At 38.9% G+C, this 16,346-nt stretch overlaps 1 protein-coding gene across 3 annotated transcripts in view; it reads right to left on the bottom strand.

Annotated features, from left to right (window-relative positions):
• The window catches only part of LOC149134956 (uncharacterized), a 48,977-nt gene that overhangs the window by 6,286 nt on the left and 26,345 nt on the right, over positions 1 to 16,346 (bottom strand). For 2 of the 3 annotated variants that reach the window (XM_089353519.1, XM_089353520.1), the window contains exons 2-3: positions 8,913 to 8,944; positions 1,788 to 1,857 (exon numbers count right to left, since the gene is read on the bottom strand). In XM_089353519.1, the coding sequence (XP_089209645.1) occupies positions 1,788 to 1,857; positions 8,913 to 8,928 (86 nt within the window). In that variant the 5' untranslated portion in view covers positions 8,929 to 8,944. The remainder of the gene's footprint in view (positions 1 to 1,787; positions 1,858 to 8,912; positions 8,945 to 16,346) is intronic. The other variant, XR_016242179.1, reaches the window with a different exon arrangement.

Below are 16,346 nucleotides of genomic sequence, written 5' to 3'. Positions count from 1 at the left end.
AATTTGAACTCAGAACTAGCATTTCAGCCAGCTTACCATCTTAATAATATGTAAGAGCACTGTCCGAGTGTGATCGTTGCCAGAGCATCAGCTCTCTGGCTTCCATGCCGAGGGCACGTAAATAGCACCATTTGAGCGTGATCGTTACCAACGTCGCCCTCCAGGCACTTGTGCCAGTGGCACGTGAAAAGACATTTGAGCGAATTCATTGCCAGTACCGCTGGACTGGCTCCTGTGCACGTGGTACGTAAAATACACCATTTTGAGCGTGGCCGTTGCCAAACCCGCCTTACTGGCCTTCGTGCCGGTGGCATGTAAAAGCACCCACTACACTCTCGGAGTGGTTGGAGTTAGGAAGGGCATCCAGCTGTAGAAACTCTGCCATATCAGATTGGAGCCAGGTGTAGCCATCTGGTTCACCAGTCTTCAGTCAAATCGTCCAACCCATGCTAGCATGGAAAGCGGACGTTAAATGATGATGGTGATGAAACGAATGCTTAAACAGTCATTTCAGTTTTGATCATCCTGAGTCTGGGCAATCCTGGAATTCAACGCTTCACTTATGTTTTTTTTTTACACTGTACAAATGTAATCCAACTTTAGAGAAGCTAAATCTCTCTTAAATCAAACATCTACCTTCTTAAAAAACAACACATTGGATAATGTAGTATAGTCCTAGATATACAAAAAGGAGGGGATGGTCATATCTGGAATGCTTTTGATCATAGGTTTGCTTAATGAGGGCTGACCTGGTAACAATTCAAATCTTGGAACCCCAAGTGAACTCAAAAGATGTAAAATGATCACAACATTATCCTGGAAATATTGCTTTTAAGTGAAAACAGTTGCTTTAACACTTGGCAGAGGTGAGCCTGGTGGAGTGGAAGAAGCAAATGGCAAGGTTTTCTCCATCTTGCAGACATTATGGTTGAAAAGTGGAAGGAGGGTTCTACAAAGTTGTTAGAGATGATAAGAAGCAAAAAGGATTGGTTGCAGTTTAGGAGATGGGATAACTTGAGAGTTGTGTGATGCAGGGAGGTGTCTTTCATTTTTCATATGACAGTCTTATAGGAGATGTAGTAGTGGGTAAAAGCCGTTTGTAGGGGAGAGAGATTTTCTCTAAACACTGCAGATTAGATAATGTTCTTTGCCTAAACCGTTGTAGTGCAGCTTTGGGCGAACCACTTGGTGGATTTGGGCTTATGAGTTTTGATTATGTGGAATGTAGAGGTACAGGTCAAAGCGGGTTGTTTCAGTTACTCACCTGGCTGTGTTTGATGGGTCAGGGATAGCATAGAATTGGCATAACTCCAACCAACCAACCATTAGGCTTGAAGAGGCAAGGTTTAGGGATGTGTGTAATAGGAAGATGTATGGTGGGTAGTTTGTTGTAGGGGTATAACCTTTATCTTATTACTATAGGAGTATGACCCTCATATTATTGCCTTAGTATAACTCTTGTATCATTTTTTGGCAGTTAGACAAGAGATATTCTTCAAGGGAATTCAAAACAAAAGGTGATTAGTGGTGTGTTAAATGAATATTATTGTTATTTGTTTGTTCCCCAAAGTCAGTTCGGATCAAGCAGATATCTGAAGAAAAACTCTCAAGTCATCCCAGGACCCTTAGTTGTTTGTGCATATCAGAGACAACAATATCCAATGTGTTCTTTCCATTTTGCTTTTTTTTTTTGTGACTGTTATTTCTAACAGGTTGATTGGTCAAAGAAAGGAGACTTCATTGTCTTGCATCGTTAAATGAACTGAATATCACAGGTGAAAACTTACCAAAGGAATATTTTTCGAATGTTTGTCAGTTGACAAGTATTTTCCCTAAGTTCTGCTTTATGTTGTTTTGCTGTAAATAGAACAAGAACAATATGAAACAGTTTGATAACAGAGGGAAACATTGAAGAAAAAAGAATATTTAATTGCTAGTGTTGAGAAACATGAATAGGTATGCATGTGACAGAAAGTCTATGGTAATGAAGTGACTAATTAAATATTTTGGAAATGAGCCTCTCAACTGCAGCTCACTAAACCAAAAGGGATCTTAGTTTTGCAAGCTATGTAGCAACCCCACTAGTGCTGGTGTCATGAAAAAAGAACCCAGTACACTTAGTAAAGTGGTTAGTAAACACAGTAAAGCTGTTAGGAAGGCTATCCAATTGTAGACACCACACCAAATCAGACGATGCAGCATAATGCAATCCTCAGACCTGTCAACCATCCAACCCATACCAGCATGGAAAGAGGACATTAAAATGATGATGAAAATAGTGGTTTCTATCATTGGTTCCTATTTATCCGTTATATTTTTATGCTTACAAAGATCTTTTTTTCTTTTGTTTCATGGGACACCCTTATATACCTAGGTACATGTAAACACCATAGAATTAAAACCATTACATATTCGGATGGGGGTGTAATACAGTTTGTATATGACTTTCCAACTGACACATGACATTAAATTTAGTTGTATGTTAATGTGCCTGCTTTAAACATACATAATTAATTTTTCTTTTGTGTGTAATACAGTTGTCTTTGTGCATGAGTTGCATAAAATCAACCAGTGTTTTGTTTACTACTGCTGGCATTATGAGTCAGGCAAAACTTATAATTGTTATTTGTTCAAGTCTTCTGGCTTGAGCAAGAAGTAAGCCCTGGTTGTGTGCTTAAGAAATTTGCTTCCCAACCATGTGATCTTGAGTTCAGTACCACTGCACAGCATATGGGGCAAATGTTTTCGATACACCCAGGCTGACCAAAGGCTTGTGAGTGGATTTGGTAAATGAAATTGAAAGAAACCTGTCATGTGTGTGTGTTTGTGTCTCCAACCGTTATAGTTGTCTCTTGTGAAATGCTGGGTAGCACACAGTATACTTATTCAAAAATCAAGACACACATGATATCACTTTATCCAACTTGTCCTATAAGACAGCAGGAAATGATGAGAGAGAATTAGCTGTTATTTCTAGCAGGTCAAGAAACCACATAGGGCAGGAGTTGAGAAGCTTCTTATACAACTCCTTAATGGAATTGCAGATAACTTGCTAACCCCAATCATGTAAATTTCTAAAATAAAACTAGAAAGTATACGTTTTTCTGGTATTCTTTTATCCTCTTGTTTCAGTCATTTCATGGTGGCCATGCTGGAGCACCACCCTTTAGTCGAAGAAATCGACTCGAGGACTTATTCCCTGTAAGCCTGGTGCTTATTCTATCAGCCTCTTCTACTGAACAGCTAAATTACAGGGACGCAAATGCATCAACATCGAAAACAAAATAATAAATATTTTTTTTAATTTAGAAACGATAACTCCTTTATTCTTTTGTGTCATTACCTCTTTTTGATAAGAAATATTTAAATAAATTTAATGAAAATACTTAATGAAATTCATAAAAACAACAACAAAAACGAAGTCATATTATAGTGATATAATCAAAATATTTACTATGAAAAATGTGTTTAGTGAATACTGTCTATTGCATTGATATCTGGCTGGAAATTAGTGAGGTTCTTTAAGATTCATTTTGCTAATCAGCATCCTTAACATTCAAAATTGCTTCAGGTGTTTATTGACCCTTGGATAGTCACATAGACATCCCTGCTAGGGGTCAACATAAACAACTTCGTTGACACTTGACAAAGAGGTTTTGCCTTGTTGGTCTGAGGTGATACGTTCTTGGACCAAGTGCACCACGAAATAATAGTGCAGTTAGTTGGTAGAATGGTAACCAAATTAAATTATGATATTAGAGATATTTTTAATAGAATATTCAGAAGGAGTGGCTGTGTGGTAAGTAGCTTGCTTACCAACTACATGGTTCCAGGTTCAGTCCCACTGCATGGCACCTTGGGCAAGTGTCTTCTACTATAGCCTCGGGCCGACCTAAGCCTTGTGAGTGGATTTGGTAGACGGAAACTGAAAGAAGCCCATCGTATATATGTATATGTAGATATATATACGTGTGTTTGTGTGTCTGTGTTTGTCCCCCCAACATCGCTTGACAATCGATGGTGGTGTGTTTACGTCCCTGTAACTTAACGGTTCGGCAAAAGAGACCGATAGAATAAGTACTAGGCGTACAAAGAATAAGTCCTGCGGTCGATTTGCTCGACTAAAGGCAATGCTCCAGCATGGCAGCAGTCAAATGACTAAAACAAGTAAAAGAGTAAAAGAGTAAGTAAAGCGGTGAGCTGGCAGAACGTTAGCACATCAGGCGAAATGCTTAGCAGTATTTCATCTGGCTTTACATTCTGAGTTCAAATTCTGCTGAGGTCAACTTTGTCTTTCATCCTTTCGGGGCCGATAAATGAAGTACCAATTGCATACTAGGATCGATCTAATCAACTGGCCCTCTTCCTAAAAATTTTGGGCCTTGTGCCTAAGAGTTGAAAAGAATACTCAGAATAAGTATTATGTGAAAATCAGAAAAATATTTGCCGCTGATGTCTGAAATCAGCTGTGTGTGTTGTGTTGGAAAGATTTATCAACCAATCCCTGTGGTCTGAATGAGGTGTAGTTTCATTGTCCAACAAAAGAAATAAGAAAAAAAAAAAAATAAATATCACCTGACAATAAATGGCCCACTTATAAAAAGACAATTTTTTTCTCCCACACATGTCAGAGTAACAGCTATTCATAGAACAATAACAGCTATAATATATATTAGCATTGTTTTTAGCACAGTTGAAACAAAAAAAAAAAAAATGAAATAAAAAAAAAAAACCTCTATTGTGCAACACACCTATTGAATGGCTGAAGAGAGACAAGTAAACAGCACCAAATTATTGCTGGAGTCACAACTGGATTTTTACAGCAGCAACTCCCCTTACCCACCAACCACCACCACCACCACAGTCATAAATGCACCCCCAACACTGCCACAACTGCTATAAATGCTCCTCCAACACTGTCACAAAACTGGCATAACCCCTCCCTCGATATGACCACCAAACTACAGCCACACAAAGACAGTTAAACAGAAATCAATGAAATAAAAAATCTCAACGCTACAGTTTGGTGACTAAGATGTCACATTGGTGACTAAGATGTCACATGTATTTGTGTGCCAATGACATCATTACTTCCAATATTGCCAGAGCTGCAAACAACAGTCTCCCTTCCTCTCTTGCACACGTACAAACACACACACACACAGATGTTCACTATGTCTTTCACACTCAAATCTTTCCATATTTTACACCATTACTTCTCCTACCATTTCTCTTTCTATCACTTTCAACACCAATACTTGATTGCTGCATATCTCATTGAGTCATAGAACAATGCACGAAAAGCAGTCAACTTCATGGGTTTTGAACACAGAATGGTGATAATGATTATTCTTTTATTTGTTTCAGTCATTTGACTGTGGCCATGCTGGAGCACCGGCTTTAGTCGAATCAAATCGACCCCAGGACTTATGCTTTGTAAGCCTAGTACTTATTCTATTGGTCCCTTTTGCTAAACAGCTAAGATATGAGGATGTAATTACATCAACATCAATTGTCAAGCAATAGAGGTGGGGGAGAAACAAAGACACACAAATACATACATATGACAGGCTTCTTCCAGTTTCCGTCTACCAAATCAACTCACAAGGCTTTGGTTGACCTGGGGCTATAGGAGAACACACCTGCCCAAGGTGCCATGCAGTGGGACTGAACCCGGAACCATGTGGTTGGGAAGCAAGCTTCTTACCACACAGCTACTCCTGCAATAATGTGTGCGTGCGTGTAGATATATATATATATACATCATCATCATCATCATCATCATCGTTTAACGTCCGCTTTCCATGCTAGCATGGGTTGGACGATTTGACTGAGGACTGGTGAAACCAGATGGCTGCACCAGGCTCCAATCTGATCTGGCAGAGTTTTTACAGCTGGATGCTCTTCCTAACGCCAATCACTCCAAGAGTGTAGTAGATGCTTTTACGTGCCACTGGCACGAAGGCCAGTCAGGCGGTACTGGCAACGGCCATGCTCAAAATAGTGTGTGTGTATATATATATATATATATATATATATATATATATATGCAAACACACATGCATACATATATCCTCATCATCATCACTATTTTTTGCCTGCTTTCTATGCTGGCATCATGAGTTGGACAGTTAGATAGGATCCAACAAATCAGAGAGCCAGGACATGCTGCAGTGCCTCAGTTTCCACGGCTGGATGCTCCTCCAAAAACCAGTCACTTTACAGAGTAGGACCAGCACTACTGAGGCTACCTTGTAAGCTGCAAGACTAAAGAGCACCTTTGCCTGAGAGGCAGAACAGAAAATAGGGTGGCCACTTTATGTGAGGTATTGAAAGATTAATATATGATGGGGAAAAATGGGGACAGATTTGTTGTGGGTGAGATTCATGGCTACTTTACATTTTACATGGGTGAGTGAGGATAGCTGGAATGATGCCACGAAAAGGAGGAAATATAGTAGCAATGTGACACCTGAACATACCATCATGATAACATGTCCAAGAAGGTGAATAGAGGAGAGTATGGAGACAGGAAAATCAACAGGAGTGGCTAAGGTTGCAAGAGTGCAGGAGGAGAGTAAAAGATGGATAGAAACATGGGGTGGAGGTGGTCAGATATATATAAGCGTCAATTTTGCCATTTTCTCCAGCTACCAAATCCACTTACAAGGCTTTAGTTGGCCCAAGGCTGTAGAAGACACTTGCCCAAGTTGCTATGCAGTGGGACTGAACCTGAAACTATGTGGTTGGGAAGCAAACTTCTTGCACTCAGTCATGCTCAACACATCCAGGCAGACATAACATTTTTAATAAAATAAATTTTAAAAATTTTAATATTACATTTTAAATCTTTGATAGTTTTCTAGTTATTCTTATTTTATTTCATCTAATTAGTGAGGGGCAGAAAAGAAGGAGAACATTGGGTAAAATGCCTTGTTATATTTAGTCACATCACCTCACATTCCAAAGTTCAAATCATACCAGGTTAATTTTGCCTCTTCTCCTACCAAAGGTCTTTACAGAATAATTCTCTTCATTTATGCCACCAATAGAAACCCTTGGATGTTAAAATTACATACAACCTCCTAGATTTCAATATGGCTGGCCACTCCTTGATAGATGTTTTTTTTATCAGGAGGAACCAAGCAGTTTGGTCAACACGTAAGCTATATTTAGTTCATGACTTATTCCTGCACACACAAATGTATACACACACACACTTGTCATAAGAGGCTAAACTTCATGGAGGAAATGACAAAGGACTGCAACAAACAGCGAGACTTTGTTGTACATGACAAGATCCATCCAATCCATGAGAGCATACAGAAGTGGATGTAAAAGTGATGACAATTACAAAGAACACACACAAACATATACACATGTATGCATTTTCTCTTCTATTTTAATTATTTGAAATCTTCCAGTAAGGAAGAAGTTGGATTCTAGTAAAGATACAAATCTCCATAGTTGGGATGTAAAAAACAAAAACAAACTCACATTCTGAACTTGAGAAAAGTCTTGCATATTTTTGCTGTTCTGCTTACAGATTGTATCTGTAATGTCTCTGTTAGCTGGTTAATTTCAGTTTCTGAAAACCCCAGACTATCACTTAGGCATTCATTCACAAAACCAAGTGCACCGATATATACAGGGTTGGCCCAAAGTCACCTGACAGTAAATCAAAACCATTTAATTCCAAGATTTATGTTTAACAACTGAATGAATTTAATAAAAACATCTAAATATGAAACATGATGAAAATTGTTCAAACTGAAGTCCTTCTGGAGCAACACATTTTTCCATTTGAGTCAATACAGAATTACAGATAGTATTTATGGAATTTTGATTTACTGTCAGATGACTTTTGGCCAACCCTATATACATATGTATGTGTGTCTGTGCATGCGTCTGTGTGTGTATGCCAGAGGAGACCTACTGAGTCAAGTACATCAAAATCAAATGGAAATTGTAGTTGTGATCCCTGCACCAGTGGCACGTAAAAAGCACCCACTACACTCTCGGAGTGGTTGGCATTAGGAAGGGCATTCAGCTGTAGAAACACTGCCAGATCAGACTGGAGACTGGTGCAGCCTCCTGGCTTCCCAGAACCCAGTCAAACTGTCCAACCTATGCCAGCATGGAAAACGGACGTTAAATGATGATGATGATGATATATATATATATTACGGAGATGTACTTGCATAGCAAGTGACTTAATCCAAGATTGTATGCTGAAACAAAAACAATTGCAGCATGGAAAGTGTTTATAAGCCATTTAAAAACACACAAAAGCCGTTAGATTCACTTCAATATTTAAATTTATTTAACAAATTATTTGACAAATTAAATTTAAATGGTGAAGTAAATCTAACGGTTTTTATGTTTTTAAATGGCTTATAAACACCTTCCACGCTGCAATTGTATATATATATATATATATATATATATATATATATATATATATGTATGTATTAATAATGCAGGCTTCTTTCAGTTTATGCCTTCTAAATTTACTCACAAGGCTTTGATCAGTCTATGGCTATAGTAGAAGATTTGCTCAAGGTGCCATGCACTTGGACTGAACCCAAGACCATATGGCTGTGAAGCAAACTTCTGAACCACACAGCCACACCTTCACATAAAGCACTTGTGGTAGGGTCACGTAAAAATGCCTGTGCAGCGACATGTAAAAGTGCCTGTATGGTTCCACATAAATGCACATGTGGTGCCACATAAAAGTATGCAGCATACTCTGTAAAGCGGTTGGTGTTAGGAACGACATCCGGCTGTAGAAACCATGGAAAATCAGACTGGAGTCTGGTGCGGCTACCCAGCTCTGGTCACACCATCCAACCCATGGTAACAGATGTTAAATAATGATGATGATGATAAGGATTCTGATACATACTCACGGTGGTGCACCAGCATGACCGCAGCCACTTGGCTGAAACACATAAATAAATAAAAAAAAAAAATACATTCGTGCACAATAAAAGTTGCCGGTTATAAACAGTGTTCTTGACAGTAATGTCAATAAATCATTTGTTCACTTCATGCCTTCAAAGACGTGTAAAATACAACATCCCTGACTTGAGAAGCGAATAAGGGTTTGCAACAAGAAGAGCATCTGGTTGTAAAACGACTCGATAATAAACTCTAACCCATGCTAGCATGGAAAAACATGTAAAAAAAGAAAATGAAATATTTATATTTCTATGCCATGGTTATATATGTGTATGTGAATATGTGTGTGTGTGTGTGTGTGTTCATATATGTATATCTATTTACACACACACACACGCACATTTATGTATGTATATATATATATATATATATATATATGTTATATATATATATATGTGTATTTATATACTTATATATGTGTGTGTTGTATATGCATAGGTGCAGGAGTGGCTGTGTGGTAAGTAGCTTGCTTACCAACCACATGGTTCCGGGTTCAGTCCCACTGCGTGGCACCTTGGGCAAGTGTCTTCTACTATAGCCTCAGGCCGACCAAAGCCTTGTGAATGGATTTGGTAGATGGAAACTGAAAGAAGCCTGTCGTATATATGTATATATATTTATGTGTATGTTTGTGTGTCTGTGTTTGTACCCCCAACATTGCTTGACAACCGATGCTGGTGTGTTTACGTCCCCGTAACTTAGCGGTTCAGCAAAAAGGAACTGATAGAATAAGTACTGGGCTTACAAAGAATAAATCCTAGGGTTGACTTGCTTGACTAAAGGCAGTGCTCCAGCATGGCCACAGTCAAATGACTGAAACAAGTAAAAGAGCATATATAAGTAAATGTGTGTGTGTGTGTGTGTATATAAACAATATATGAGTATATGCATATATATGTACATGTATGTATATACGTTCATCCACATGTACATAAAGATACATAACTGGGTACATGACGTGGCAAAAGAACAAGGACAAAAATGGTAAACAAGGTGCAACAAACAAGAAGGCAACATAGAAACATCCCCTTCATCAGCTGCCACCATTAAAACTCCGGCGTTTCGAAGAATTAAGGCAGTACGCATCATTAAAATGGTTCTTCCCACGAACACAAATCAAATTGTTTTCGTGGAGGGTAGTGGCGGACAGAAAACAAGACAGGAAAACGAAACGGTGAAATAAACAAACAAAAAGGCTGTACAGCCAGACGTGAAGTGTGTATGTCTCGAACGCTGTGAAGCACGTACAGGAGGGGCAAAGAAGTACGTGCGAGCTTGGTGATTCCAAGAACGAAAAGAAATAGCAGCCGGACACACGTGACCAAGGATGTGTGAAGAGAAAGAGTAGCAGAGGGAAAAGGAGGGGAGGAAGTAGAATAAAAGTGAGCAACGAGAGGTAGAGAGAGAGAGAGAGATAGTAATAGTAACGATGAGAGGCGAAGGACGAGTAACAAGAGATAGAGAGAGAGAGAAGTAGTGACAGGTAGAGGCGAAGAACAGTAGAGGGAAGAATGAGAGGGGGAGATAGAAATAGAGAGAGTCGCGTTAGAAAAATAGTTAAAACTTACTGTATAAAGGTAACGCGTGCATTCTGTCGTGATACAAACAATATATGAGTATATGCATATATATGTACATGTATGTATATACGTTCATCCACATGTACATATAGATACATAACTGGGTACATGACGTGGCAAAAGAACAAGGACAAAAATGGTAAACAAGGTGCAACAAACAAGCAGGCCACATAGAAACATCCCCATGTATATATATATATATACATACACATATGTATATGTATATATATATATATATGTGTGTGTGTGTGTGTGTGTGCGCGCGCAAAGTACACATATACAAGTGCAAACATATCTTTTATAACATTTTCATGCCATTCACAGACATACAAGCTAATTCTCACAGAACAGTTGCTGGTTATGGTAGGCACTACAACTTTCATAGTCAGCCTTTCCTTATTATTTTCAGAGAAGGCATACGTGAGAGCAGAAGAAACTTCCTTCATTACATGTCACCCTGTTGTGCTGTATGACTTACCCCTGTGTGACTATATATAGTCACACAGATTTTTTTTTTCTCTTGCCTACATGCCACCCACATAGTATCCTGTTTCATTGATAATTGATTTTAGAGTGTGTAGCTCTGTGTTACTGATACACACACACACACACACATGCAGAGAAACACATTCGCATCTATCGTCTAGGAGTTGAGTATACAACCAGGCATCTTAGTACCACAGACAAAAAGATACCAAATTGAAGACACTAACAATATACAGTCTATCCAAGGGCTGGCCAATCTGTGGCCTGCAGACTTTTATCCTGCTTGATACTTTCTTGAAGTATTGTGTTTAATTTCAAAATAAAATTGTTTGTGTAAAACATTTGTTTCAAAATAAATTTAAAATTTATAAGTGGCAATAAAGCAATGGCCTACAGTTTTATAATTCTAAACCAACCAAAAATATGAAAAATTCTTCTTGATTCTGTAATTTGATTATTTGACTGTTAGTGCACAAAGTATACAAGTGGCCCTCAAAAAACTTTCTGTGATTAAAGTGGCCCGCAATGTAATTCAAGTTGGCCAGGCGTGGTCTAAACTCTCTGTACTCATGACTTTTCCCTTCGTTCTTGTGAAGTTTCTGAAATAAGTGTTAGTTGTCACAATTAATTTTAGCACAATGCTAGCAGTTTTGGGGGTGGGGGATAAGTCGATAACATCAACCCCCCCCCCCCCAACGTTTAACTGGTACTTATTTTATCAACCCCGAAAGGATGGAAAGCAAAGTTGACCCCACCAGCATTTGAACACAGAACATAAAGTCAGAAGAAATACTGCTAAACAATTTTCTCAGCCTGGAAACAATTTTGCCAGTTCACTGCCTTCGTTGCCGTTATTATAATTATTATTTCACTCCAAGTTAGTCATGCTTAAACCTTCTGTTACCACATTTCTCTTGAAATACATTGCCTTCACTGCAGATAATTTCAAAAGTATCAAAGAATTTTAGTAAAATAACTTTGTTGTTATTAATCTGCTGTTTGGAATATATATATATATATATATAGGGGTAGAAGCTTTCTGAACTTTGCCCAGGCTATTCTTATTCTAAAAGTAACACTCTCTGAGCATCCACCCCCATTACAGACTTGGTCACCTAGGTAGCGGAAGTTATCAACTACTTCTAGTTTCTCCTCCTGGCATGTGATGGAATCTGTTTTCTGAGCATCTGCGGTGTTTATATATATATATTTCAGTTAATATGAAATTCTAACGGAAGCATTTTTATTCAGATACTTTAAAACATGATGTTTGTATCTAAGAATTAGGTGCAGTCTGGAAGGATTGGTAACAAATGGGTTCAGCAAACTTACAAAGAAAAGTATTAAAGCCGAAACCTTTTGCAACATTTTCTTTTCTTTTTTTTCCCTTGTTAGAAATATTGTGCCCTGAACTATGTTCTTGAATCATCCATTGCTTTTTAAAATTGGAGAGGGAGATTTGGCTGCTATTTCTAGCAGGTTGAGTGGGCTTAAAGAAGCACCAGTAATGTACAGAAGTTATTTCAAGAGTCTGTACCTTTTCTATTCTACAAATCCTTACCCATCACGCTAATTTTCAGCCCAAAGGCTCCCTTGTTGGCTTGGCAGTATATAATGGTTTTAATATTCTATATACAGTTTACAACTTGGGATACATTGCTTCATCAGTTGCCAATGAGAGATCACTACAATTTCAGTAGCTTCTAAGAAATCACTGTGAGCTGCTGCAGCTAGAAAAATGTCCAAGCTGTAAGTTATAGCAGGGATTGTCTGGGTTATAAGCAGTAATAAGTTGATATAAACACCACAATGATGACAGTTTAGAGGAAGAAGAGTGTTTGGAATACTTCTATAATTTCTCTAATCTTTCTTCTTGTCACCCTTCCTTCCTGTATCCTGCTTTGTGCTCTGTCTGTCTGTCAGTCTATCTGCCTTTCAGTTTCTCTCTCTCTCTCTTTCTCTAACACACACACACGCAATATATCATCATCATCATCATCATCATCAACGTTTAACGTCCGCTTTCCATGCTAGCATGGGTTGGACTGAGGACTGGTGAAACCGGATGGCAACTCCAGGCTCCAATCTAAATTTGGCAGAGTTTCTACAGCTGGATGCCCTTGCTAGGGAGAATTCATGAAAAAACAACAGACGAAGATAGGTGGTGGGCATGGCTGTGTGGTTAGGAAGCTTGCTTCCCAGCTACATAGTTTCGGGTTCAGTTCCACTGCGTGGCACCTTGGACAAGTGTCTTCTGCTATAGCCTCAGGCCGACTGAAACCTTGTGATTGAATATGGTAGGCGGAAGTTACTGCCGTGTGTGTATATGTCTGTGTATGTGCTTGTGCTTCTCCGAAAGAGAGAGAGGGATATATATATATATATATATATATATATATATGATGTACCCAGTGTAAGCTATGGACACATAAGAGGTGCAGCAACATCAAAGGAAGATTAACCGGGAAGATAGCTTTCGTGTGCGGCAGATGCACAGGGGTAATAAACACCACAGATGCTCAGAAAACAGATTCCATCACATACCAGGGGGAGAAACTAGAAGTAGTTGATAGCTTCCGCTACCTAGGTGACCAAGTCTGTAGTGGGGGTGGATGCATTGAGAGTGTTACCTCTAGAATAAGAATAGCCTGGGCAAAGTTCAGAAAGCTTCTACTCCTACTGGTGACAAAGAGCCTCTCGCTCAGAGTGAAAGGTAGATTGTATGATGCATATGTGCGAAATGCCATGCTTCACGGCAGTGAAACATGGGTCATGACTGCTGAGGACAGGTGTAGGCTCGAAAGAAATGAAGCTAGCATGATCCACTGGGTGTGTAATGTCAGTGTGCACACACAACAGAGTGTAAGCAGCTTGAGAGAAATGTTGGACATAAGAAGTATCGGATGTGGCGTGCAAGAGAGATGTTTGCAATGGTATAGTCATGTACTGTGGATGGATGAGGACAGCTGAGTGAAGAAGTGCCACTCCCAAACAGTTGAAGGAATCCAGGGTAGAGGTAGACCCAGGAAGATATGAGCTGAGGTGGTGAAGCATGACCTTCGAATGTTGGACCTCACAGAGGCAATGACAAAAGACCGAGACCTCTGGAGATATGCAGAGACTGCGAAGACCCGGCAAATAAAGTGAGTTCACAGTTGAAACTTACACCAGTGTCACATAACCAGCCTCAGCTCACTCAAAAGTACTTTGGATTGTAGGGCGACATGCTGTGCTTGAGGAGACCTATTGAGGCAAGTACATCAACATCAAAATGAAAATCAAATGGAAATTGTAGTTGTGATCCCTGTACCGGTGGCACATAAAATGCACCATCCGAACGTGGCCAATGTCAGCGCCGCCTTGACTGGCTTCCGTGCCAGTAGTACGTGAAAAACACCAACTGATCGTGGTCGTTGCCAGCCTCCTCTGGATTCTGTGCTAGTGGCACGTAAAAAGTACCTACTACACTCTTGGAGTGGTTGGCGTTAGGAAGGGCATCCAGCAGTAGAAACACAGCCAGATCAGACTGGAGCTTGGTGCAGCCTCCTGGCTTCCCGGACCCCAGTCGAACCATCCAGCCCATGCCAGCATGGAAAACGGACGGATGTTAAATGTTGATGATGATGACGACTCTAAAATATAATAGATAACAAAAGAGATTGGGAAGGGAGTAGAACCTCTATATTGTTGCCTTGATCTCATAGAAATGATATTCAAACAAAACCTTGCCATCAACCACACACTCACTAACCATACATGGTGGAAATAGTTTTAGTCAATTAACAAAAAATAATTATGTAAAACACATTAGTGGCACAAGTCTACAAGAGGAAGGTATCCAGTAAATTCCTTATTGATAATTAAACTATATAAATATATCTCCTGTAATTACATCATCTGATAATTCCATTAGAAGGTAATTATTATCAGTGAATTCATTATGCCCAATACAATGGCCACAAATGTTTTGTTTTGTTTTTTAGCTTTTTTATTTCTTTATTTTTTTCTGCAGACTAAACAGATTGTTAAATCTTATTTAAAATTATAAATTGTGGAATAAACACTGCATTTCATTAACAATGGAAAAGAAATTCAAAGAGAAAAACATTATGTATGGAGATAGATAGATTATAGGTAAATAGACAGAGAGATAGATAGATATACATATATGTACACACAGATATATGTATAGGGTGTGGTAGAAAGACCTCCCATATTATACATGATCATTTGTTTAATACTAGTGAAGTTCAGTAGATGTCTTCATGTAGCTAATATTTTACTGTTCCGCCATCCTTCAGTTATCATCCTGATTTCAACTGTCAACCTGTAAAATGTGGGAGATTTTTTTTTTGCAGCATCCTCTACTTCTAATAATAAAATCACCATAAAAATAAATTTAAAATGTAAGAAGAAAACTCTATTTTAAATTCTAAATTGGACAAAAGTAATACCTCTTAAATAATCTTGTATTTCATGATTTTGATACTCTCTTATATTGACCATCTTGCCCTTTGTGGGCACGCCCTGACAACTCATAATCAGTCTTCTCACATTTTCCAACTGCAGTAGCCAGGTATCTCTTTTACACAAAATTACCTGTGCCTATCCTTTTTTCACTCTATCATACCTTTCAATGCCTGGCACAAAACCCCCTTCCTTAATACTGCATCCTTACTCAGTCAAAGGGTCTTGCTTTGTGAATTACTTGATGACCTCACAAAAAAAAAAAAAAAAAAAAGGGGCCACAAAAAAAATGCTCCTAGTACACCCTGTAAAGGAGCTGGCATTAGGAAGGGATCCAGTTTTAGAAACCAGGCCAAAGCAGATATTGGAAATCAACATAGTTCTCCAGCTTGGAGGATCCTGTTGAACTGTCCAACCTATGCCAGTATGGAAGATGGACATTAAATGATGGTGACTACTGCATTTATTCTGTAAATAAAAGCATTAAATAATGTTTAGCACTGTATTTACTCTCCAGGCAAAAAAAACTGATGATGAATTTTCTGATGACAGGTACAATCTTTCGTTTGTTATTACAACCATGCTGGGGCATCATTTGAAGGGTTCAATCAAACAAATCAATCTAGTGCTTATTTCTAAGCTTGGTACTTGTTCTATTGTGGAGGCGCATGGCTTAGTGGTTAGGGTGTCAGCATCATGATCGTAAGATTGTGGTTTCGATTCCTGGACCGGGCGACGCGTTGTGTTCTTGAGCAAAACACTTCATTTCACATTGCTCCAGTCCACTCAGCTGGCAAAAATGAGTAACGCTGCTATGGACTGGCGTCCCGTCAAGCTGGGGAACACATA

This window comes from Octopus bimaculoides, chromosome 6, assembly GCF_046866305.1.
Source record: "Octopus bimaculoides isolate indiv1 chromosome 6, ASM4686630v1, whole genome shotgun sequence".
Taxonomy (NCBI): domain Eukaryota; kingdom Metazoa; phylum Mollusca; class Cephalopoda; order Octopoda; family Octopodidae; genus Octopus; species Octopus bimaculoides.
Note: the sequence above shows the minus strand (reverse complement) of the source record. Positions and strands in the feature narration are given on the sequence as shown.